Raw genomic sequence first — 27,772 nt, 5'->3', positions numbered from 1 at the left:
GTGCGCTGACGTGTGCTCCTCTTCCCTCAGTCCACTGCTGGGATTACCGCCGCACGGTGGTCAAGGAGTCCGGTGTTTCTGTCGAGCAGGAGCTGCAGTTTACAGACCGCCTGATTGGCTCCAATTTCTCCAACTACTCCAGCTGGCATTACCGGAGCACGCTGTTGCCTCGGCTCCGCCCCCAGCCTGCCGCTGACTCCGCCCCCTGCTCAAGCCCCGCCCCCAGCACAGCCTCGCCTCAGGGTCACTCACACCGAGTCTGTGAGGAGCAGCTTCTGAAAGGTAAAGGTTAATTAATCAGCACATCCTGGACACTGTATCGACCAATCGGTGTTTTTAAACTCAGCAAATAGTTTATCAATAGTAGATGTTAAAAGATTTGGGGTTATAAATGTAGAAAGAAGTCTCTTCTGCTCACCGAGGCTGTGGAGTAAAAACAGTAATATAGGGAAATGTTATTAAACATTAAATAAGTGTTTTCTGTGTGAGTATAATGTCATATGTAATTTATTTCTGTGATCAAAGCTAAATCTTACTCCAGTCACATGATCAGTGTCACATGATCCTCCATCATTTTAATATGCTCAAGAAACATTTCTGATTATTTTCAATGTTTATGCCGTTTAATATTTAAATTTTCAGAGATTCTTTTGAGTTAAAAAGAAGAGCATTTTATCAATGAATCAGTCTAATGCATCGCTAAATAACCTGTTAACTGTCACCCCCCCTTTTTTGAATAGACATGAAAATGCACATTTCGAACTTAAATGGTTGTAATTTAAGAATGCTTTGGAATATAGACATATGATTGGTCTTGTTTTAAAGAAGACATTTGGCAGATTTTTGTAGAAGTGAAATAAATTAAGAAAGTGAAACAGAAAAAAAGTTATAGAAGTTTGAGTTTATGGAAATGTACAATGTAAAAATATTAATTATTCATATTTTACATAAAATATATATTTTCAAAACCTGGGCTACTCTAAAATGGCAGAAAGATCAAGGCCAAAAATCTGAACAAGTTGTGTTTCAAATTTTAGGTTGATATCTCAAAAAATGAGCTTTCAGTAAGATTTTGTTTGAGCGCAGTACCAAACTTTTTCACTAGGGCACAATCAGACTCTATTACTGCCCATATAAGGGCGCCTGCTTTTCCATTCGTGTTTTGAGTGATATGAACCATTATTTTCACAATTTTCATACAATTTCTGAAGTAGAGATCCTATTCAGGAGTAGCATGGGAAGTTTGGCAGATTTTGATATGAATTGAACCTCTAAGAAACACACACAAAGAACACGCATGTAAGTCATAGCTAGCTGCCACGTCACAAATGGTGAATTTATTATTTTTTTCTTGATATTTTAAACTTTTCAGACCTTTTTTTTCCCAAAATAATTGAATGGATTCTATCTTTTGAACTTTTGGCATGAAAACAAACTGAGGTATCTACCATTTTTTCATGATTTTTCATGTTTACTGCTATTTTAAAATAAAGGTCTGAACACGCCTTATGAGTATGAAAATATTCTTGTTTTATATTGATAAATTATGGCTCCTCTGTAATATATTTTGAAATTCAGTCACCAAATATGAAAACTAGAGATTGTAAGCTTTCAAATGATATATAGTTTGTCAATATTATTTAAGGTATTTACTAAGATATTATTGTTTTAAAAATATAGTGGCAAACGTCCCACCTGTGGGACGGTGACAGTTAAGTGGATAAAATGATTCATTTCTTTTTAAAATGTCATATTGACCATTGTTTGGTTGCGTGCGTAATACAAGCGCTATTTTCTGATCCCATTCTTCCTTATCGTTAGCTTTACGTTTCTGTGTATTAAAAATGAAAACAATAAAACATATATTATTTATGTTTCACGCAGAAAAAATAATTTGCTTAAATAAATTAAGGTCAACTTAATTATTAATGCAAGCAGAAAAGACATTTCTAGAATTACAGTACGATAATGTGCAGTCATTCGGACAAAATAAACGTAGAAACTGATTTGGAGTGTACGTTTATCACAATACACAACTGGAAAGGAAATATTGATTTGAGTTGAAATTATTTTTATCATACAATTTTTCTGTGATTGTTTCTCATGATGTATTTTCTGGCCGGTGTTTGTGCTCTCGAAGGCTGACGTGATAATACGGTGAAGACCTGGAGCTACTTTATATCAGTTCAGAAATAATCTACACAGAATATGTCAGCCAATCACAATCAAGCGTCTAGGATGTTGTGGTACTAAAGGAGTAGTTCACTTTTGAAAAAACGTTTGCTGATAATTTACTCACCCCCATGTCATCCAAGATGTCCATGTCTTTCTTTCCTCAGTCGAAAAGAAATGAAGGTTTTTGATGAAAACATTCCAGGATTTTCTCCATATAATGGACTTCAATGGGGACCAAACGGTCCAAAAACAGTTTCAGTGCAAACTGTTCAAAGGGCTTTAAACGATTCCAGACGATGAATAACACTGTGTCCTAACTACACGCGACGCGATAAAATTCCAGCGACAACAAGTGTGTCTGTCCACAGTAGACGCGACGCGTATGTGAGACGCCACACGTCAATCAAAAACCACAGCCACAGTCTAATTAGGACAAAAACTCTGATTAACATGGAAAAGATACGTTTTATCGCGAGTCGCGGCGTGGCGTGTAGTTAGGACACGGTGTAAGGGTCTTATCAAGCGAAACGATCGCTCATTTAATAAATAAATAACAAAGTTGACGTTTTATAAGCTCAAATGCTCGTCTTGCTCTGTTCTGTGATGCGCGTTCGTGACTCTCCTGTTCGAACTCGTTCATCAAAATGAACGAATCTTTTTCCGAATCATTTGGTTCATTCAACGAACAAAACGAACGAATTGACTTGGAAAAAGATTCATTAATTTTGATGAACGAGTTCGAACAGGAGAGTCACGAACGTGCATCACAGAACAGAGCAAGGCGAGCATTTGAGCTTATAAAACTTAAACTTTGTTATTTATTTATTAAACGAGCGATCGTTTCGCTTGATAAGACCCTTATTCATCGTCTGGTGTCGTTTAAAGCCCTTTGAACAAGTTTGCAGTTTGCACTGAAACTCTCTTTTGGACCTTGAACCGTTTGGTTCCCATTGAAGTCCATTATATGGAGAAAATCCTGGAATGTTTTCATCAAATTTCGACTGAGGAAAGAAAGACATGGACATCTTGGATGACATGGGGGTGAGGAAATTATCAGCAAAAGTTCTTTCAAAAGTGAACTACTCCTTTAACTAAAATATTTGCCCAGTCAAAGGTGTTTCAGTGAGCCATGTAATAAGATATTGATTTTCTGTAGAATACGAGCTGGCCCATAATGCCTTCTTCACCGACCCCAACGATCAGAGCGCCTGGTTCTACTACCGCTGGCTGCTGGGCCGAGGTGAGTGTGTGTGTGTGTGTGTTTTGCACATTTGATGTGACAAGTCTGCTCACTCCTGCTGTGTGTGTGTGTGTAGCGGAGCGAGAGGAGATGATCAGCTGTGTGTATGTCAGCCGGGAGGGCGAGAGGGTGTCCGTGGCCTTCTCCAAACCTGTTCATGTAAGTGAGAGAAATCCTCCGGCACCGTTTACCCAGCACAGAGTGAGTGAGTGTCTCTCGCTCTCTCTCTCTCTCTCAGGCGCTGTCAGTGGGTCTGATGCTGCTGTTGGACGGCCAGCCTCAGCCGGTGGAGTGGAGGTGCGCCCATCCGCGTTTCCGTCACAGTCCTGTCTGGGTATCCTTCACTTCCGGGTCACCAAGCTGTGCCCTTCCTGTTTGAAAGAGGACCTGTTATGCTTATGTTTGACTTCCTCTGTTCTGTGACGTTGCTGTTTTGCTGCACAAATATCAGGAACTCGCTGTAGTCTTGACGACTCTTCTCCCGGTAACAAACACATCACTATGCTCCTCATTTACATAATTCGTGCCCACGGCGTACGCAGAATAAAGCGGTGAGGCCTGGTTGAGTTAGAAGTGTGTTGAAACTAGCTGTAAGGGGTGGGACACTTCCCAAAACACACTCAAAGCGCTTGACCAATCACAACACACTCATCCAGCCGACCAATCAGAGCACACTGTGCTTTTCAGAAGGAGGGGCTTCATGGAGACAGAGCGATACTGATGAAATCTGACCTAGGAGAGCCTTAAAACCAGTCCCTCCAGAAAAACGTGATTATGCGATCGCTGAATTCAATGCAAAGTCCGCATATTTATGCGGGGGCCGCATTTTTTCAAATACGCCGCATATATTGCAGATTTCCGTGCAAAATATGCGGGGTTTGCATAATTTCATAATCCTCGCATTTTCGTTGCAAAAAAAGTCACATGTATCTTAGCAGAAAGTTGAAAAATGTTGTGTTTGCTTCACACGAGAGCAGCCATTTCCCCCTGTTTCCATGGGAACGTTATGAAGTGACGCCAGACAGACTCACGGAGGCGATCGACATCTCACAAATCGAACTCGTATAACTGTCCGTCACACGTTCTACCGTCACATCGTTACTTAATAGACAAACATAAGATAAAAGAAGTAGCATCAAACACACATGGGGCGTTCGAGGCACTGCAGAGAGTTCAGCAGCTCTTAAAGGGGCCACACCTTATTAAACTCGTTACAGTCTGAAATAAAACAAGATGAGAAATGAAATATTCCCAGCACTTTCTATGATGTAGTATGCTTGCTTATCAAAGGAAGTAATAAGAAATGACTCTTATATTAACAGGATGTTGGGGGAATCACTTTTTTTCTCTTTTTCATCAAACTGCAATTTTTGCAAATTCCTGCAATTTCATCGCATAACATTGCATAAATATCCCGCATATTCCATCGCATTTTTAAAGAAAACTGGCCGCATAATCAATCAATTTTTGCCCGCAACAATCACAAAAAAACTCCGCGTTTTTCTGGAAGGACTGAAAACCATTATGGTAAATGTTATATATAAATCGCACATTTTTTCACAAATTTTTGGAAATTACCACCACAAAATCAGTCATTTTGATCGCAAAAATCACACAAAAAAATTGTGAAATCCTGGAGGGACTGTAAAACTAAAGACCCTAAAGGCCTTGATGAGGCGCGCCGGCCTGCAGCCGTAGACCTGGGTGAGCTTGTTCATGTTGGAACTGAATGTTGAAAATGAAACCCGTAAAGAGGCATTTAGCAGAATGTCCCAGACACTCTTTTCCAGATAAAAAGCTCTTCCTTTGTTTGTTTCACACACACACACACACACACACACACACACACACACACAGATCTTTAACGTTTCTGTCAGCTGTGTGATCTTCCTCCCGGCTCCATCAGTGACACGAGTAATGAACACAACCTGACCATCCACTGGACAGAGAAACACACACACAGAGACTGCGCTCTCTACACAGGTGACGTGTGTGTGTGTGTGTGTGTGTGTGAGATCAAGGACGTGTGTTTGTGTTTATTGATGTGTGATCTTCTCTGTGGTGTTGTAGGCTGTGCTGAAAGCTGGTGCAGAGACTCTGCTACTGACCAGGAACTCTTCAGGTACTGCTGTGTGTGTGTTTGACCACTAAACCCTCCGCTTCATAGCCGATGCAATGCAACAAATAAAGAATTAAGCAATTTAATTGGCAACATGCATCTGTCCATAAATCTGAGCCTAGCACTACCATTTAAAAGTTTAGTGTCAGTCAGACTTTTATTTAGCAAAGATGCATTAAACCGAGGGAAAAGAGACAGTAAATACATTTATAATTCTACTGTACATTTCTATTTCAAATAAACATTTTATTTTTTATTTAAGTTCTTTTGATGTTTCTATACATCAAAGAAACCTGAAAAAAGTATCACGTTTCCACAAAAGTATGTTTTCAACATTCATAATATTCAGAAATGTTTCTTGAGCATCAAATCCTCATTTTAGAGTGATTTCTGGAGGATCATCTGATTGGAGTAATAATCACTGGAATTAATGACATTTTACAATATGTTCACACAGAAGGGAGTTATTTAAAATTATAACTTTATTTCATTATATTACTGTATTTTGGATGCAGCTTTGGTGACTTCTTTCAGAAGCAACAATAATAACCCCACACTTCTGATTGATAGTGTGAATATTAAAAGCCATTTAAACTATACACTTTTGATAAAGTTAAACAGTGAATTTACATTTTTAAATATAGTTTTTATTAAACACTAAAACACATTTCGTATTTCTCAAAACTGAACTGTAAATTTGCAGTAATTGAGCTTTTCTTAATCTTGCATGTGTCATGTGTGTGAACTCATTCATGTTTGGCTCACGGGGCACATCACGTTTGAGCGGTGATCATTAAAGTTGGCCATTTTTTGTGATTCGATGCATAACGTTTGAGCTAGCTGACAGAAATCAGTGATGAACCTGTGACGCACCCTCTGCCTGCCGATCACACACACACACACACACACACACACACACACATTCAGGTTTGCTGACATGTCTTGCGAGGGTGGGGTTTCGGTTCAGTTAGAGTGAAACTTGTGTCAACTGTGTTACAATTAACAAAAAAAAGGCATTAAACGTGCTAATGATGCATTGATCCATCATACAGGACTCAAGTTTAATGTGAATAACTGCATTCTGAGAGTGTGTGTATATTACATTTAATGATTATCGGCCCCACTTTATATGAAGTGGCTGTAAGTACTATACACTTACATCGGAAATAAGTACAATACACTTTCTGTGGTCATGGTGTACTATAAAACACTTTCGCTGCTATTGAGATTTGATACAGGTAAGGTGTGTGTGTGTGTGTGGGTCGGTTAAGGTGTGAGGGAAGAGTCTGCTGTTTAATTACATATATTTTAAAAATTCCAGCCTGTAATTCCAGCTATAATTACTTTAAGGACATGTATGTTTGTGTGTGTCTGTGTCTACTTAGCTATATTTTATGTCGTGACCAAAAGCTGACAGAATTTTTTCATTTTTAAATAATTTTTGTAAATGTAAATGTAAAGAATGCAGAAAGTTGTGTGTGATGTGGGTTTAGGGGTATAGGGTAGAGAAGAGACAGTATAACAGCCATTATGTCAATGGAGAGTCCCCATAAAACGTGAAAACAACGTGTGTGTGTGTGTGTGTGTGTGTGTGTGTGTGTGTGTGTGTTGCAGGAGTGAGCTGTCGGTTGAGAAGAGTTCAGTGCTACAGGCCGAGCTTCAGTCCTGCAATCAGCTGCTGGAGCTCGAGCCTCAGAACAAATGTAAGTGTGTGTGTTTTCATAAGGGTGTGTGTGTTTTATACAAACATACTTCACATAGCGTTTGTATTCTTGCATCATCTTAGAGAAAAGAAGCTGTGAGTGTGTGTGTGTTTCAGGGTGTCTGCTGACCATCATCCTCCTCATGAGAGCTCTGGATCCTCTCGGCCATGAGAAAGAGACGCTGGCACATTTCCAATCCCTCAAAGTGAGAACACACCACACACACACACACACTGTCTACTAACCACACCGCATTCAGGCGGTTATTCAGAGTAGTGTATCACAGTGTTGTAGTCGAGACCACCTCACTCGAGTCCGAGTCGACACCGAGTCCAGAGAGAGTCGAGTCCGAGACCGAGACCAGTGAGGGTTGAGAGAAATCCTTTTTTTTTTTTTTTTTTTTTTACTGAATTTACTTAGAGTTTAAAAAATATGATCAGTTTAGGGTAAAAAGGCCACATAGTAGGTGGTGTTAAAAGTAATTTTATTACAGTTTGTCATGCGCAGTTGCGCACTAGAAAATCACCAATCACTGGGCGTGTCAATCAATTTAAAGAAATATTTTATTAACATACATTAATAATCATGAAAAATATTTTGAATTGAACTCGAGTGGACTCGGGAATAATTCTGAGTCCTAAAAAAAAATAATGTTCGAGTACGAGTCAATTCCGAGTCCAAATGGACCAAGACCATTAAAATATGAGTCTCGAGACCGAGACGAGTCCGAGTACTACAACACTGGTGTATCAATCATGTCAGTCAGAACCCCCGTGGGCTGATGGGGATGTTGTGATTGGTCTTTTTCTCTCTCACAGGAAGTGGACCCCATGCGCTCTTCCTACTACAGTGATCTGTGCAGCAAGTTTCTGATTGAAAACACCATCCTGAAAATGGAGTACGCCGAGGTGCGCGTCTTCAGCCTGTCCAATAAGGTGAGAGCGGCCGGCCTGGACTCAGAGGGTCCTATTTTGCACGCGCGCAAAGTGGGCTTTTTTCCTCCACAGACGCACGAATGAACTTGCGCTCCCTGGGCGGATCGGCGCATAAAGGAGGCGTGTTTCGGCGCAAACATTCCCTGGTGCTATTTTACACTTCCAGATAACAATGGGCTCTATGCACGGCGGTATTTCCGGTGAAGGATTAGGGATGCTCGATAACTTCCGCCGATCATAGAGTCCAATGCAATACCGAGAGTTTATATTGAATTTTATACTTCATGGTTATACTAAAGAAACGTTAGTCACAAAAACAGATAAAACAGACACCCCTCGTTGTGTTTATGCTTCTTTTTAAAATTATATTAAATAAACTTAACTGTATATAAAATTACATCTAAACGTATGTACGTTTCGTTTTAAAGACGGGAGGACGGTAAATATTGAAGACTCTGCCATAATCCCGTTTTCCTCGGTTTTCCTCCGCTTTAATCTACACAACCGGAAATGGACGAGCATCCTTACGTCAAATGCGGAACTTATGGTGCGTTCTATTATTCATCCGTCTCGGAGATCCGAAACGGACGACAGACGTTGCCTAGCAACACGCCCCCTTTCCTCGGATTTCTCCTCTCGGACGTCGGACAACCGTGAGGACACCGAGCAAGAATTCCGTTTCGGAATTCAAAATGGCTGCGCCCTGTGACTTGTAAGAATGAATTGTATTCATTGTTTTTGAACCGATTTGGTATTTTAAATGACGATTATAATCACTCGTATTACTGCGTCCCCTGTAGCAGAGGTGGGGGACTCGAGTCACATGACTTGACTCGAGTCTGACTCGAGTCACAATTTTCAGGACTTGTGACTTGCTTGATTAAAGTACAAAAATGACTTGACTTGACTTTGACTTGAGAACAAGTTACTTGAGACTTGACTTGACTTGAAGTGGAAGACTCGACAATGACTTGAACATATAATAAACAAACAGCAATACAGTTAATTAAAATATATATATATATATATTGTGACATCAGCATCACTATATCGGCATCTGTGCCTTTAACGCTGCTCAATTCAAACCGCGCCAAATGGAAGTTCCGGGACTGGGAGTCTCACGCATATTGATAGCGTCTCCCTGATGCCCGCAAATGAGTTAAAATCTCCCGGAATCTAGAGCGAGATACTGCGCGTATAACATACATAGCGTGCGGCGTGTGCACGGCAGAGATATGGGAAGCCAAACAAACCAAAAGTGGGACGAGACAGCGGGGCTTTACAGAGCCCGTGCCGCGCAGACATGTCATCTGCACGGTTCAATGATCCGAGCCGCGCAGCCGATTCGTCAGCGCAGCGCGGACGTGTTTCCTAGCGACACTCAATAGTCAGTAAAGAAACCCCTCCTTCCTTACAAAGAATTGTTCTCTACTGAAGTTTAGGAGTTAATTATGGAGAATTCCATAATTAAAACAATCATTTGTTAATATTTATGTAAATTTAATATATAATATACATAATATTATTTAATATGTAATATTAAATATAAAATATGTTAATATAACATATTACCATTTTTATTTTATATTTATTTTAAACATATTTTAAATATGTTAATATAACATATTAACATATTTTATATTTATTAACATTTTTATATCCCCCCTCCCTAACATTACATTCATTGAGATATACCTCCCTGAAATGAATTCTTGTAGGTTGGGATGTCTGTATATGCAGCATAGATATACACGGCTGTGCAGCTGCAAATGCGTTTTACATATAGGTTTCAGTAAATCGAGGAAAAGAAGTTTCCGAAGACATTTGTTGGCTATGATAAGAAAAACTACTAAAAAATGCATTTTATATTCTCATACATTTCATAGATTTTATATTTTATATTTATATAAGATATTACATTTTAGATTTCATACATTTTAGACCGTTTCAATTAATTTGAATTAGACAGATTGGATTATACATCTTAGAATCGATACATCTATAGACACTGAACGTTTTGTGTAAACAACACAATTTTATTTTATTTTCAGATATTAATGTAGCACAGATATGCATATGATTAATATAGCAAATGTATATTAAATAAGATACATAATATATGTATAAAAGTTCATCTTTTCTGTGCAAAAATAAATATGTATCGAAAAAATGTACCTCTATTTATTTTAGTAGTGTGACTTGACTTTACTTGAAACTTATCAGGACTTGACTTGACTTGCTTAGGGTGAACCCTTGACTTGACTTGACTTGCTTGATTTATCTGAACTGCGACTTGAGACTTGACTCGAGACTTGATGGTTAAGACTTGAGACTTGCTTGGACTTGACCATGTGTGACTTGTCCCCACCTCTGCCCTGTAGGTATGGGAATCGGTTGTTGTGAGTGCAATTGCTAGCGTTGCTAACAGAAGATTAACATGAAAAACTTTAAATAAAGTGAACATTTTTAAGTTCAAATGGCTGCGTTTTGATGAGGTGTAACGTTAGTCATAAAATGTTTATTTTAATGTAAGTGCCTGGTACTCGGCCAGTGCTACCATTACAACAGCTTTCTCCGACTCGGACAAGCAAAACATAATAGAACGCTTGAAACGTGGACGTGACGTCAAATCCGAGGTCCGAGTCGGTTCGTTGGGTATAATAGAACGCACCATTATCCGTGCATATAGCCCATTGCGCCACTGACCAGAAAAAAAACGCATACACTGATTCTCTCATCAATAACAGCTGAAGTAGTTTTTATTTTTGCAAATCATACATTATAACATGGAAAAATATTAACACATGAGGGACATCATTGTGCTTTACATGAAGATGAAAAAAAGTGAATAACCCATTTTTTAAGGCTAATTGTAGTACTGAAGGATCAGACCTGTTTGCCCAATAGTGGCGAAACATAAGTACAGTATATGCTATAATGTTTAGCCGACGCTGATGTGCGAGAGTTTCTCCATCCACATACACCGTCACTTCTGTCTTTCACTGTCCTGGCGCGCGCCTGGTAAACCCGCCGTTATAATAACAATCAACATGCGCACCTGCTCTTAAAGGGTGTTTTGGATGGCGCTCTGATTGGTTTATTTCACGTTACGCCCAAACCACACCTATGAATAATGAAGCTACTTCAGACCAACCTCTTTTAAACTTGCGTCAGGCACAAGAGTTATTTATCCCGCCGGGAAAATAGCAACAGCAAAGTTACTTTAAATAGCAACAGCAAAGACCCGCACACAAAGTTACTTGCGCCATGCGCTTTGACACTTGCGTTTCAGATCGTTAAAATAGGGCCCGGAGTGTTATAGCGTTCAGTTTTTCATTTAGTTTATTTGCTTTATTTCCAATGAAGTTGTCTGATCTGAGGGATACATCTTCCTAATGCATATTTACTGTTAAATTGCAGGACTTGTAACAGTTGAACTACCCTTCCCTTCGCCGTTATTTTAAAGTTGGCGTGAATCTTTTTAAATGTATTTTCACAGTTTCATTGTGAACAATTAAAGAAAGCTTTTTTCTTTTTTTAGAAAATGACTTTAAAATCATAAATGCTTGTGTGTGTGACATAATGCAAGATTGCCAATTACAAACAGTTGCTTTCAGATGCGCCTTCATTAATACATAAAACATTTATTTTTAAATTTAAATTTTTTAAATATTATCCTTTTTTTTCAGTTTATTAGTAGGTGACACTTTATTTCGATAGTCCACTTTAGACATTCTACTAACTATAAGTAACTTTTCAACTACATGTCAACTAACTCTCATTATAGTATTAGGAGACTGTCTGCTTAATATCTGCTAACACTTTATTTTGTTGGTCCCCCAAAAGACATTCAACTGACTATAAGTAACTTGGCGACCACAAGTCAACTTCTTCTCCTAACCCAAAGCCTAACATCTGACCATAACCTGACAGTCTACGATAATATACTAATACTCTAATGAGAGTTACTTGACATGTAGTTGAAAAAGTGACTAAAGTGACTATCGAAATAAAGTGTAACCTATTAGTATGTTAAATAGTTTCTCGGGATGATGATAGTGAGCAGGATGTTCTTGACGTAATGAACGTGACTGAATGGGTTAGGGTTAGGGTGTGAGTATGAATGGCATGACGGAAACATGAGTAATATACAATGAACTAGTCTTACTCGACCGTCTGCACGTGAGAGAGACCTTTCTAAATCTGTGATTGGCCGTTCAGCCTTTTAATAGAGCGCATTTTAAATATGATAAACTGTTAATCTGTTTGTACTCATAACCCCTTGACTGTAACCTAAATGAACTTCACTATATTACTATTAAATCCTAATCTAGTCATGTCAAACTATATATCGTTGGAAAGGTCTAAGACTGCTAAATAGATATTTGACTGCTGTTTTTTGCTACAAATTATGTAAGAAGAGTAACCGATGATTTTTTTGACAAGAGTGCGCCTCTCTGCACCATAATGGGAGTTCTGACCTTTGTCACAAAAAGCTGATGCACACACCTTTAATAATCGAAACTTTGGGTTTTCATGCTAAAAGTTCATAATAAAACGTAAAATCTAGTATTTTTCAATAAAAAATGATAATATAATATTATCCTCTAAAAATTACACGATATGTTACCCTCTAAAATATAACGTTATCTTTTTTATCACGTATTTTAGTAGTTATCATAAATTTTGCATCATTTGAAAGCGTACAAACTCAGAATTCATCCTGTGAAAACAGTTTTATAATTGAATGTTGCGTTACCATAGAAACGGTACTCTAAATTATTTTATTAGGCCCCTCCCCTTTTGGGCATCATTATATTTCATAATTTATGATCAAAACCTTTTCTCATCTTGAAAGATCTGTGTCTCAAGGTCCCAAATTTTGTGACAGAACTGATATTTGGACAGAAATGTATTAATTTGTTTGGGCAGAAACTAAATTCAATGGCACCCGGTGGCTATTTTTGGTATTACGCCCAAACAAAATCTCATGGGAACTTCAATTTTTGTGATATCAACTTCAAATTTGGAACATAACTTCGTTAGATTTATGGATTTGATTTTATCATAATTTTAGAGGTTTAAAATATATATATTATATAAAATAGAAAATACACAGTACAGTATATTTGATTTACTGTAAATTTGAACTTCCATAACTTTTTCATTTTTTGAAGTGTCTGCAATAAGTTTTCTTAAAAACACGACTTTGTTTGGCAAATTTGGGTATATATATTTAAAAACAAATTGGGTATATATTCCAAATCATCCTTGAATTACAACCATTTAAGTTTGAATAGTGTATTTTAACCCCATTCTCAAAAAAGGTAAAGATGAAATAATACTATTGGCATCATTTCAGGACACAAGATGCAATGCAATCACTGATGAGGTGTGGATTGTTTTGTGAATCTTTTAAAGACATTAATAATTTAGGATTTAATATCATTTCTGAAGGCTTGCTAAGCAGATTAAATGGAATACATACCCGAAAAATGTTGAATGCTAAAGAATGGAAAAAACCAAACAGATGAAGAATTCATTGGAATTAATATATGATTTCTCTAGTATAATAGTTAGTTTTGAAAGTTTTACTCCTGTTAAGAATAAAATTGCACTGGAGGTGAGAATTCACCATTTTATTTATCAAATCCTCATACATTCTGGTATTAATAAAATAACGTACACATTTTTCATTATTATTTATGAAAAACGGTTTCCAAAGCCATGTTTGTTTTCTGTACGTTTTTATTTTTTGTCTGTGAATAGTTGTATTGTACTTATGCACAATTATATTTCAGTGTGGCATGCATTCTCTTCAATACAAAGAGTGACAAATTACAAATAATGAATGTTTGGGTGCGCCTATTAAAGGTTGAGAAATGTGTCTGAATCACAGTGAAAACACACAGCTCCACACCCGGTCTACCAGAACTTGTGGATTACAGTAATCTACACTCTCTATTCACCACTCAGCCATCCTACATGCTTCCCTCGCTCTCTTACTGTCACACAGTGGCTCTCAGGCGTTGACCACACACACTTCCTCCTGCACTACATGCTCAGTTCTGTTTGGTCAATGTTACACTGCTGGAAAACAAATATCTGGCATTGATGCCTCTTGTTTTGTCCGTCTCTCTCCTACATCAGAACCTGACGACCCTGTGTCACCTCGATCAGCTTCTCCTGGTGACCCACATCAACCTCTCCTCCAATCAGCTTTTGCGGCTGCCGCCTCAGTTTGCCATGTTGCAGTGCCTCGAGGTGAACCCATGCTGCTTTTCCTCATTGTCCCACAAACAATTCACACAGAATGTGTTTTGCTGTTAAAAAAGAGATGTTCTTCATCAGTACAGTATGCCACAAGCTGATCCTGCAGCCAATGATATTGCTGGCTCAACATTTAAACAGTCTGGTTCACATTGATTCGCTCAATCAGCGTTTCAACCGTGGAAAGACGTCAGTTAAACAGCTTGTAATCAATGTCATCGTCATATTTACCTCAGAAAACCCACATAAACTCGTTAGTCAGCTAGAAAAAATAACTCTAGAGAGGAGCATTTTGCTAAATACATACACCATATTACATATGCATTATAATCTTAATGTTCTTCAATATTTAATGCATATTTGAATAAATCTGGCAAGTTTTTATGACAGCCACCATTTAAATGTTTATATTTCATATAATCTTCTTATTATAAATATAAATAAAAGTGTAATTTAAGTGTTTGTAAAGCAACAAAACAGTTCATTATTACCTTCATATTAGGCTAATGAAGCCCAACCAGACTCCCATAGTTTACAGCATTAGTTCAGAGATTTCATTCCCTTGAGAAAAATGGCCATTTATTGTAACTGATATCCAAAATAATCGATATTGAATCGAATCGAATTGTGAAATTTGTCTCAATACCCAGCCCTAACACAAACCCGCCTCCACTCACTCACTGGTTTCATTTGCTGCGGATGAATATTGTTGCTGTTACAAAGCTAGATTTCGGCGTGGGGTTGTGTGTATTCATTGTGCATAATTTTACACATTCGTGTCCTCACAGCCGAACCGTGGCACGTAAAGTCGTCTTTCACCACTAAATTGAGCTCTTTTTCGCTGCGTATTGCACTTAAAGAGTCAAATACAAACAACATGATGTCCAAATGTCACTCTTTGTGAACATAAACAGTTGGGACAGAAAACGCACGTGTAAGAGTGCAATGGATCTGTGCGTCAGGTTAAAGTGACAGCAGCCTAATAATCCTGCTGCCAAATTATGAGATCATATTAAATATAATTTTAGATATATCTATTAGAGCCAGACCGATATATCGGCCGATATTAGGCATTTTCCAAACTATCGGTATCGGCAGTTCTAATGGCCGATAAATGAATACTTCAAAAATAACATAAAAACAGATGAAAAACGCTTGAACCATGTCATGAGTTGTATAGTTTGTCCACCAGAGGGCACTCTACACCGTCCCTGTTGGCAACACTCGTGTATAACGCGCCACACATCCTGCTGATCCAGGTTGCAGGAAGCTTTTAAGGCAATGCAGGGACAAATTATTATTTTATTTATCAGAACTTTAATATATTTTGATGTTCCTCTGTACTGTTGTGACAATAAAAGAAACACGTTTCTTTTTAATATGCATTATCATATTATTAAGTTGGCTTGAGAAAGCCAACTTACTGAAATCCTATTTAAACTTATTATTATTATTATTATTATTATTCTTCTTACTCAAAATTTTCTGACTCTAACTCCTCCTAGAGCTTTAACTCTACAAACTCCAAACTCGGGTCAGACCTTCAGACTGTTCTGACTTAGTGTGCTATATCTTTTTAGACTGATTCGACTTTCAGATTTCTTAAAAATTAATATTAAAAATCATAAAAATCCCATTGACTTTCATTGCAGCATGGTCAAATTGAGCCAAGACTACGGTGGCCCAATAGCGTACAACAAAAACTCAAATGTAAATTCCCTGAAGCCCTAGACTCAATTAAACTACCATTCTATATGAACTAATGAACTATCTATCTATCTATCTATCTATCTATCTATCTATCTATCTATCTATCTATCTATCTATCTATCTATCTATCTATCTGTCTGTCTGTCTGTCTGTCTGTCTGTCTATCTGTCTGTCTATCTATCTATCTATCTATCTATCTATCTATCTATCTATCTATCTATCTATCTATCTATCTATCTATCTATCTATCTATCTATCTATCTATCTATCTATCTATCTATCTATCTATCTTTCTTTCTAACAAATCTATCCATCTTTCTTTCTACCTAATCTATCCATCTTTATTTCTACCTAACTAATCTATCCATCTTTCTTTCTAACAAATCTATCCATCTTTCTTTCTAACAAATCTATCCATCTTTCTTTCTACCTAATCTATCCATCTTTCTTTCTACCTAATCTATCCATCTTTCTTTCTAACTAATCTATCCATCTTTCTTTCTAACAAATCTATCCATCTTTCTTTCTAACAAATCTATCCATCTTTCTTTCTAACAAATCTATCCATCTTTCTTTCTACCTAACTAATCTATCCATCTTTCTTTCTAACAAATCTATGCATCTTTCTTTCTAACAAATCTATCCATCTTTCTTTCTACCTAATCTATCCATCTTTCTTTCTAACTAATCTATCCATCTTTCTTTCTAACAAATCTATCCATCTTTCTTTCCAACTAATCTATCCATCTTTCTTTCTAACAAATCTATCCATCTTTCTTTCTAACTAATCTATCCATCTTTCTTTCTACCTAATCTATCCATCTTTCTTTCTACCTAATCTATCCATCTTTCTTTCTAACTAATCTATCCATCTTTCTTTCTACCTAATCTATCCATCTTTCTTTCTAACAAATCTATCCATCTTTCTTTCTAACTAATCTATCCATCTTTCTTTCTAACAAATCTATCCATCTTTCTTTCTAACTAATCTATCCATCTTTCTTTCTACCTAACTAATCTATCCATCTTTCTTTCCAACTAATCTATCCATCTTTCTTTCTAACAAATCTATCCATCTTTCTTTCTACCTAATCTATCCATCTTTCTTTCTAACTAATCTATCCATCTTTCTTTCTAACAAATCTATCCATCTTTCTTTCCAACTAATCTATCCATCTTTCTTTCTAACAAATCTATCCATCTTTCTTTCTAACTAATCTATCCATCTTTCTTTCTACCTAACTAATCTATCCATCTTTCTTTCCAACTAATCTATCCATCTTTCTTTCTAACAAATCTATCCATCTTTCTTTCTACCTAATCTATCCATCTTTCTTTCTAACTAATCTATCCATCTTTCTTTCTAACAAATCTATCCATCTTTCTTTCTAACTAATCTATCCATCTTTCTTTCTACCTAACTAATCTATCCATCTTTCTTTCCAACTAATCTATCCATCTTTCTTTCTAACTAATCTATCCATCTTTCTTTCCAACTAATCTATCCATCTTTCTTTCTAACTAATCTATCCATCTTTCTTTCTACCTAATCTATCCATCTTTCTTTCTAACTAATCTATCCATCTTTCTTTCTAACAAATCTATCCATCTTTCTTTCTAACTAATCTATCCATCTTTCTTTCTAACAAATCTATCCATCTTTCTTTCTACCTAATCTATCCATCTTTCTTTCTAACTAATCTATCCATCTTTCTTTCTAACTAATCTATCCATCTTTCTTTCTAACTAATCTATCCATCTTTCTTTCTAACAAATCTATCCATCTTTCTTTCTAACAAATCTATCCATCTTTCTTTCTACCTAACTAATCTATCCATCTTTCTTTCTAACTAATCTATCCATCTTTCTTTCTAACAAATCTATCCATCTTTCTTTCTAACTAATCTATCCATCTTTCTTTCTAACTAATCTATCCATCTTTCTTTCTTACTAATCTATCCATCTTTCTTTCTAACAATTCTATCCATCTTTCTTTCTAACAAATCTATCCATCTTTCTTTCTAACTAATCTATCCATCTTTCTTTCTAACAAATCTATCGTTCTTTCTTTCTACCCAAGTAATCTATCCATCTTTCTTTCTAACAATACTTTCTTTCTCTTTCTTTCTTTCTTTCTTTCTTTCTTTCTAACAAATCTATCCATCTTTCTTTCTAACTAATCTATGCATCTTTCTTTCTAAAAATTCTTTCTTTCTCTTTCGTTCTTTCTTGATGCTAATAACATGCTAATCATGCTAGCTTTCCGCTAATCATGTTAGCTTCTTGTTAAAAACATGCTAGCATGATGCTAGCTACATGCTAATCATGCTAGCTACATGCTAATCATGTTAGCTTCTTGCTAAAAACATGCTAGTATGATGCTAGCTACATGCTAATCATGCTAGCATGATGCTAGCTACATGCTAATCATGCTAGCTTCTTGCTAAAAACATGCTAGCATGATGCTAGCAACATGCTAATCATGTTATTATGATGCTAGCTACATGCTAATCATGCTAGCATGATGCTAGCTACATGCTAATCCTGCTAGCTTCTTGCTAAAAACATGCTAGCATGATGCTAGCAACATGCTAATCATGTTATTATGATGCTAGCTACATGCTAATCATGCTAGCATGATGCTAGCTACATGTTAATCATGCTAGCTTCTTGTTAGCAACATGCTAATCATGCTAGCATGATGCTAGCTACATGCTAATCATGCTAGCTTCTTCCTAAAACATGTTAGCATGATGCTAGCAACATGCTAATCATGCTATTATGATGTTAGCTACATGCTAGTCATGCTAGCTTCTTGCTAAAAACATGTTAATCATGCTAGCTTGATGCTAGCTACATGCTAATCATGTTAGCTTCTTGCTAAAAACATGTTAGCATAATGCTAGCAACATGCTAATCATGCTATTATGATGTTAGCTACATGCTAATCATGCTAGCTTCTTGCTAAAAACATGTTAGCATGATGCTAGCAACATGCTAATCATGCTATTATGATGTTAGCTACATGCTAGTCATGCTAGCTTCTTGCTAAAAACATGCTAATCATGCTAGCTTGATGCTAGCTACATGCTAATGATGTTAGCTTCTTGCTAAAAACATGTTAGCATGATGCTAACAACATGCTAATAATGTTATTATGATGCTAGCTACATGCTAATCATGCTAGCTTCTTGCTAAAAACATGCTAACATGATGCTAGCAACATGCTAATCATGCTAGCATGATGCTAGCTACATGCTAATCATTCTAGCTTCTTGCTAAAACATGCTAGCATGATGCTAGCAACATGCTAATCATGTTAGCAAGATGCTAGCTACATGCTAGTCATGCTAGCTTCTTGATAAAAACACGTTAGCATGATGCTAGCAACATGCTAATCATGCTATTATGATGCTAGCTACATGCTAATCATGCTAACAACATGCTAATCATCTTAACTACATGCTAATCAAATTAGCATCAAGCTAGCTACATGCTAATCATGTTAGCTTCTTGCCAAAAACATCTATCTATCTATCTATCTATCTATCTATCTATCTATCTATCTATCTATCTATATTTCTTTCTAACTAATCTATCTTTCTAACTAATCTATCCATCTTTCTTTCTTTCTTTCTTACTTTCTTTCTAATCTATCTTTAAAACTTCATTCAAACTTCAAAACTTCAAACGCTCTGGTCCTGGTTTTCTCAAGCCAACTTAAAGTTTGTCATCAAACTTTTTTTTCTAGTTTTAGTTAAAACTCAAAAATAACTAATGTTAGGGAAATCGGTCCCACTTTATATCAAGTGGCTTTAAGTACTATGTACTTACATTTACAAATAAGTACAATGTATTATTGTGCTCATGTTGTATTGTAAATCACTTTTGCTGCTATTGAGCTGTGATATGGGTAAGGTTAGGGACAGGTGTGGTGGTATGGGTAGGTTTAAGTGTGGGTTTAATTGTAAGGGATGGGTCAGCTGTGTAATTACAGATGTATTAATTACGGCTGTAACTACATGCTGGTATTTTTTAAATATAAGTACAATGTAAAAACATGTATGTACACAATAAGTCCATTGTATCAAATTATTAATTTCAATGTAAGTACATGGTACTTAAAGCCACTTAATATAAAGTGGGACCGGGAAATCTGTTGCGCGTTTCTGGAAAAACACTATCGGCCGATATATCGGATTTTAAAACCAGCAAATAATTGTATCGATATCGGCCTTCAAAATCCTTTATCGGTCGGGCTCTTAATATCTATATGGCAGTTTTCCCCCCTGGTATCGACGTCAGAATTGTGGCCAGTGAAAATCCTGAGTGGCTTGTAACTGTGGAAAGTATTTTTGAGAGCGGAAAAGTTCACGTCAAGCCCTGCCGGTGTATCGTGTGTGTGTGTGTGTGTGTGTGTGTGTGTCCGCAAAAGATAAGAGACACGACTGCAACGGTTTGTCTGGCACGTGTTTGCATTGAAAAACACATTAGCACAGTGGAATGGTAAAATGCATTCTGTGTGAACTCAGTGTTTGTGTGGAGTGGCGTGGTGTATTGCGCTTCACATGTAGTGTTTAATGCTTCAGGTGCTGGAGGCCGATGATAACGCCATTGAAAGTCTGGAGGGGCTGTATCATCTGCCTAAACTGGAGGAGGTTTCTCTGAAGAACAATCGTATCCTTTTCTTAACAAAAATATGTCAAAACCCTTTTCTCTGTGGGGTTAAAATGTAGTTGTTTGCTCACGTTAGTTCACAGTGCATTAACTAATTCTAACATAAACAACATGTGATTTTAATAATGTATCGGTAAATGCTTAAATTAACATTAACTAAGAGTAGTTAAATGAGAACTCTGGTCAATTTTAACATCGAGCTCATTTTTTTGTACATTTGGTGTGCTGTCGGTATACAAAAAAGACAAAAATCGGTGTTGCCCACACCTTGTTATCCTCTTTTTAAAATTGGCACCCTGTTGACTTCAATGGGGCATGGTCTAAACCTGCTTTTAGCCTCTTAAAATGTTAATTCAGCCAGCGCACATACCTGTGTTTGAGGATTTCTTTTCCAAAACGCTATAAATCCATTTCAATAGTTCAGGAAAACTACATTTTTTACCTAGACCCACACATTGTGTGAATATTCAAATTATCCTGTTGAAATGTTTTATTGGTTCAGTCTGAAGATTTTGAACAATGATTATTAAATCAAACAACAATATTGTTAATGATAATTTAAAAGTAAATTTTTTTTTTTTTTTTCAAAACGCTATACATCCATCCATTTTTTGGTATCATTTTTAGTAAAGTCATTAACCCTTATGCTGAATTAGGCAGTTTAATTTCTTTGACCATTTTGGCTGTTTTAATGCAAATGGTATGAAATTTGGCAAAATTGTGACTTTTTGGATACATGTAAAAAATGTGATCCCATTTTGCAAAATATGTATAACACACACTGTGTAGATCAAATAGTAACACTCAGCACCATAAAGACCAAAAATGGCCCATTGAAACCCATTAAAACGTTGTTTAAATCTGAGGCTGTCAGTAATACATGAAACATGATTTTTGCACAAACATCCTTTCATTTTGAAGCAAAAGCATTATATTAGCATTATATAGTGATGACGTCACTACATATTTATTCCCTATGGGTGCAAATGCACCTTATTTTAGGCAATAGGCAATGTTTAATAGGTGGCCATTTTTGGTCTCTAACGCGCTAAGTGGGATTTTTTGCAAAGTGGGACTGTGATAATCCAAATCTAAAGTTTTCTCTTTGCATTTAGTTTATTGAAAATAATTGAATTTTTGTGTTTTTTCCTCTTATACAAATCGATGGTTTCGCAAACAAAACTGGTAATTAAAGGGTTAAAATCCTGAAATTGAATACATTTTTGGTAGTTATGATGAGGACTGATGCTGGTTAAAGATTTAACTTGGTAAAAGTGGAAAATAATTATAATATATAATATTTTAGGCAATGTTTAATATGTGGCCATTTTTGGTCCTTAATGCACTCAACGGTGTTAAAAATCTAATGCAGCACAAGGGTTAAGTGAAGTGTCACACCTCAAAAAATAGTACCAATTTCAACATATGCATGAAAAAAAACAAATTATTAAAAATGATCAATAATGATAACTATATTTAAAAAAGGGATGGGCACCCCTCCAGCACATGCACACACACATGTATAGGCTACATAGCATGTGAGCAAAGCGGAGCGGCGTGACGCTTAAATATAAGTAAAAAAAAAAAAAAAAAAAATAGGCTACGTTTCACATTTGTGTTTAATAATATTACGTTACTTATTTTTATTATTTAATCAATGTTGAGTATAGGCTATGAAAAGGGAACCGCATGAGATGAGTAAGATAGGATCTAAATTCAAAAGCTGCCCAATATCGGAAAATATTTGGAGTGCGTCAGACATGATTTTGACCACTTATTAAGTTTTGTTTTGTAGAAAGCTTGTAAATTTCGTTTGATATAAATTTTATCTTCATTTTAATAAATTTTTCATCAACAAATTGACTGGATTAAAACATTAGAAGCAAATATCAGACAAATCAGGACACAGAAACATTGCGAACCGAATCATATATATGAACCGAAACATCATCATATATGAACCGAAACACCGCGACGCTTGCCTCACAGACCTGAGAACGAGGCTACAGAAAGCTTTAAATGTCTACTTTTAAACAAAACAATTAAAAACTAAAATAAATTGGCAACTCTCTGCGTATAGGCTAATTCGAAGTATGCGTTTCTATAGGCTTATGCGCGTTCACTGCGATGGCGAGTAAGCATCATCAACTTTATCTTTGCTGCTGACACTGACAGAAAACACTAGTTTATTAATAAACAATTCAAATGTTTCATGCATAATCATTACTTTTTGTCGGTTCTTTGTGGCAAGCTTTATGCATACGTTGAGATGCGGAATAGGCAATTAAAAAACGCTCATATGGTTTCTCTCCCATTTAATTAAATCAATATATGTGATTACTGATTAGACAAATGGCTTAAATGATCTACTACTATAGTCGACTAGAAAACTAGGACTCATTTTGAGGAATGAATGAACATAATAAACCTCTGTTCAGAGTGCCGCCGTGCTGGATTGCATCGAATTTGAGGATTTATCGCGTTTAGGCTAAAAACAGGGCTGGCGCTTATCGCGGTTTGGAAAGAAACTATATCTTGCAGTACATTTTAAACAAGGAAATATAGCGATTTGGCATGAAACGTTGATGGGGCAGTGAAAGGGCTCTGTCCACAGCAGAATGACACGAAAAACTCATTTTTTTTTTTTAAATGGCGTTTATCGCGTTTTGGAAAAGAGCTCTTCATTTACTTCCTGTTTTCAGTCGAAGCCCACAGTAGTCGATTGTCGAGTTCTCGCGCGCGATCATTAATGAATATCATCTCAAACCTCCTCCGTGTGTTCAACATCTGATTCGGATGAACTATCCATCTGAGCTGCTATTCTCAGTACACCACACAGTGTTGGCTTTGAGATGATATTCACCAATGATCGCACGCGCGTGAACTCGGCGATCGACTACTGTGGGCTTCGACCGAAAACAGGAAGCAAATAGACAGGTGGACATTTTCGGGCAGACTCATCACTAGTAGCCTAGACTTGTTGTTTAACGACTGCGCTCTGTTACCGGTAGGCGTGGCCTCCTAGGGCAGTGAAGCAAGTGCATTCTGGGAGTTGTTGTCTTTCATCCACACAAGACAAAAATACATTTTCTGGCTTTTCTCAGTCTAGAAAGCTCCAAATTCAAAAATAATTTCACATTTCTTCTACATAAATGACCCATTTTAAATACACGTCCATCTTTCCGGAGGTGAAGTATGCCTTTAAGAATGTGTAATTTACTGTTTATCAGTTAACGCAATTTTGATGGTCATATTAGTAATGTATAAAATACTCTAGTAACTTTGCAACTACATGCTAACTAACTCTCATTAAGTTGGCTTGGGAAAGCCAACTTACTGAAATGCTATTTAAACTTATTATTATTATTATTATTCTTCTTACTCAAAAATTTGCAACTCTATCTCCTCCTAGAGCTTTAACTCCACATACTCCAAACTCGGCACGGACACTCAAACTGTTCTGACTCGGTGTGCTATATCTTTTCTAACTGATCGGACTTACGGTTCTCCTAAAAATGACGATCAAAGTCGGAAAAAACTCCCATTGACTCCCATTGAGAAATTCAAACTGCCCAACTGTCAAAAATTCAAATCTAAATACCTTGAAGCCCCAGACTCAATCAAACTGCCATTCTATATACTATATGAGCCATTGAAACTCATTCAAACTAATGAACTCATCTATCTATGACACTTATCTATCTAATCTTAAACTCTTAAACTCAAACTAAATTAATAAACTCTAAACTTGAACTCTCTAAGACTCATTTAATCTTATAAACTCTAAACTCATAAACTCTAAATTCATAAACTCATACTCTTATAAACTCTCATAAAACTATTAAACTCATGAATTAATAAACTGGACACTTACTCATTTAAACTTATAAACTCTAAACTCAAACTCTAAATTCACACCTTAGCAACCAGTTACAGCACCCTAGCAACCGTAGGCCATAGGCACGAGGCCGCAGGCCTCGTGCAATACTAAATATTGCTGATTCCTCAGAAACTTGTAATATACCACATTTGAAGAGGCTGACAGGCTCTGTAAGAAAATACCTCACAGTGGGGGAATAGTTGCACCCCTGGGGGGCAGGAGCTGCCCAAAATTGCCCCATTGACTTACATGAAATGGGCCGTCCTACACATTGCATTAGGGTTTTATATTGAACATAGCTCTGGATCACAGTGTCATAGAGACAAAGGGGCGGGCTCATTTTACTCATACGACCAATCAGTCTCTCAGGATCATTGTGTAGCTATCAAGCCACGCCCTAGCAACCATTTAGAGCACCTTAGCAACAACTCCAATAGACTTCCATTGAAATAGATTGAAGGGATATCTCCGGATAGAAGTGTCATAGAAATATGTGGGTGGTCTCGTTTGACTCCGGGTAGCAAAGTGCCAACCATGAATCACCTCATCAATTTCTGGCCACGCCCTAGCAACAATTAACGAGCACCTTAGCAACCAAATTTTAAAGAGGGATATCTTCCATTCTGAATGTCACAGAGTCATGAGAGTTGATTTATAGTGACAAGCAGCCTTTGGAGATTCATCGCTGGCAGCTGCCAAGCCACTCCCTAGCAACTAAACAGAGTACCCTAGCAACCATTAAGCAAGATTTATATCTCTGCATCAGAACAACATATAGAGATGGGGATCGGTTTAAATCATTCATACTGACAAGCTGCCTTTGGAGTTTCATGATTGGCAGCTGTCAAGCCAATCCCTAGCAACCAAACAGAGTACCCTAGCAACCATTTTTTAACAGCTATATCTCAAAATCAGAAAATTGTATCGCGATGGGGGTTGGGTCTTTTGACTCATGCTAGCACACAGGACTTTCAATATGTTAAACATGCTAGCTGTGAATAGCTAAATGCTAATATGGATACTTTATATTAACCATATGTGAACACTACCAACCAAGTAGCAATACCATAGCAACCACCCAGGACACCCTAGCAACCGCCTAGCAACACCATAGCAACCTCCCAGAACACCCTAGCAACCGCCTAGCAACACCATAGCAACCACCCAGAACACCCTAGCAACTGCCTAGCAACACCCTAGCAACCACCCAGAACACCCTAGCAACCGCCTAGCAACACCATAGCAACCTCTCAGAACACCCTAGCAACCGCCTAGCAACACCATAGCAACCACCCAGAACACCCTAGCAACCGCCTAGCAACACCCTAGCAACCACCAAGAACACCCTAACAACCACCTAGCAACACCATAGCAACCACCCAAAACACCCTAGCAACTGCCTAGCAACACCCTAGCAACCACCCAGAACACCCTAGCAACCGCCTAGCAACACCATAGCAACCTCCCAGAACACCCTAGCAACCGCCTAGCAACACCATAGCAACCACCCAGAACACCCTAGCAACTGCCTAGCAACACCCTAGCAACCACCAAGAACACCCTAACAACCACCTAGCAACACCATAGCAACCACCCAGAATACCCTAGCATCTATCTATCTATCTATCTATCTATCTATCTATCTATGTATCTATCTCTCTAACTCCATCTGTCTCTTTCTAACTCTATCTATCTATCTCTCTAACTCTATCTATCTATCTATCTATCTATCTATCTATCTATCTATCTATCTATCTATCTATCTATCTATCTATCTATCTATCTCTCTAACTCCATCTGTCTCTTTCTAACTCTATCTATCTATCTCTCTAACTCTATCTATCTATGTATCTATCTCTCTAACTCTATCTGTCTCTTTCTAACTCTATCTATCTATCTATCTCTCTAACTCTATCTATCTATCTATCTATCTATCTATCTATCTATCTATCTATCTATCTATCTATCTATCTATCTATCTATCTATCTATCTATCTATCTATCTATCTATCTTTAAACTAAGTTAAACTTAATTTAAACTTTAGACTAATTTAAACTTCGAACTACTTTAAACTTCTTCAAACTACTTTAAACTTCTTCAAACTTTCTGTTCCAAACTTTCACAAGCCAACTTAAAGTTTGTCTCGACGAACTTTTTAATCTAGTTAGAGTATTAGAAGAGTATTACACTGTTAGGTTGGGATAAGTTAACGAACTTACTTGTAGTCAGTAGAAGGTCTAAACCGGACCATGGAAATAAAGTGTATCCTGCTGTATCTAATTATCTTATCTGAGGTTTTTAGTGTGTAATTGACATTTTTAGTTTGTACATTAACGTGTAAAAAGTGTTTTCTTAATGTGTTTCTCAGAGATCTGTAAACTGTCTGATCTTGAGTCTTTGGTGTCCTGCACGAAACTGACTAGACTGGATCTGCGTGGAAACCCGGTCCATAAAACGGCCAACATCGAGTCTGAGCTCAGCCAGCTTTTGCCATTGGTTACTGCCCTGTCTCTTTGATATGTGTGTGTCACATGTACTGCTTTAGATACTAAAACGAGCTCACTAACAACTTCTAAACCTGTACCTCGTGTGCTGAACCTGATCAGACGGACAGTGATGGTTCAGCCATTTGTTAGGTCGTGTGTATTTGTATGTACGTATATTTTGATGAACGTTCATGCTGCTCTTTTCCATACAGTAACAGTCCTAATTTAATTCACATAAATTACGTTTAGACACAGACGTGAGAGAATTTTTTTTTTTAAAGTTAGGTGAACTGTGCCTTTAAAAACAGTCAGCACCCTGTCTGTGTGTGTGTGTGTGTGTGTGTGTGTGTGTGTGTGTGATAAAGGACGGTTCTCATTTCAAATAAAGTTTGAGCACTATGAACACCTGCATGCTGATGGAGAGAAGTGTTTCACTGTTAACCCTTCAAGTTCTGGAGGTCCTGTTTGTTCTAGCGATGTATCGGTGAAGAAAGCCATCTGTGGTGTGAGTATTCACGCCAATAAAGACACCCGTTTCTTCTTCCCCATGTTTGTGTCTAATTGGGTCAAATTCTT

General features: G+C 37.1%; 1 protein-coding gene across 1 annotated transcript in view; it reads left to right on the top strand.

Moving 5' to 3' along the window:
• rabggta (Rab geranylgeranyltransferase subunit alpha) overlaps window positions 1-27,746 on the top strand; it is a 38,793-nt gene extending 11,047 nt beyond the window's left edge. Inside the window, exons 6-17 of the mRNA XM_039671348.2 lie at window positions 31-282; window positions 3,332-3,415; window positions 3,492-3,574; window positions 3,654-3,749; window positions 5,293-5,398; window positions 5,486-5,537; window positions 7,149-7,237; window positions 7,354-7,442; window positions 8,056-8,172; window positions 14,323-14,436; window positions 20,742-20,829; window positions 27,079-27,746. Coding sequence (XP_039527282.2) covers window positions 31-282; window positions 3,332-3,415; window positions 3,492-3,574; window positions 3,654-3,749; window positions 5,293-5,398; window positions 5,486-5,537; window positions 7,149-7,237; window positions 7,354-7,442; window positions 8,056-8,172; window positions 14,323-14,436; window positions 20,742-20,829; window positions 27,079-27,227 — 1,319 coding nt within the window. The 3' untranslated portion in view covers window positions 27,228-27,746. The remainder of the gene's footprint in view (window positions 1-30; window positions 283-3,331; window positions 3,416-3,491; window positions 3,575-3,653; window positions 3,750-5,292; window positions 5,399-5,485; window positions 5,538-7,148; window positions 7,238-7,353; window positions 7,443-8,055; window positions 8,173-14,322; window positions 14,437-20,741; window positions 20,830-27,078) is intronic.
• The last annotated feature ends 26 nt before the right edge of the window (window positions 27,747-27,772 follow it).

This window comes from Pimephales promelas, chromosome 20 (assembly GCF_988280905.1).
Source record: "Pimephales promelas chromosome 20, fPimPro1.hap1.1, whole genome shotgun sequence".
In the NCBI taxonomy this organism is placed as follows: Eukaryota; Metazoa; Chordata; class Actinopteri; order Cypriniformes; family Leuciscidae; genus Pimephales; species Pimephales promelas.
The sequence above is the reverse complement of the archived record's forward strand: the minus strand, read 5'-3'. Positions and strand labels throughout refer to the sequence as shown.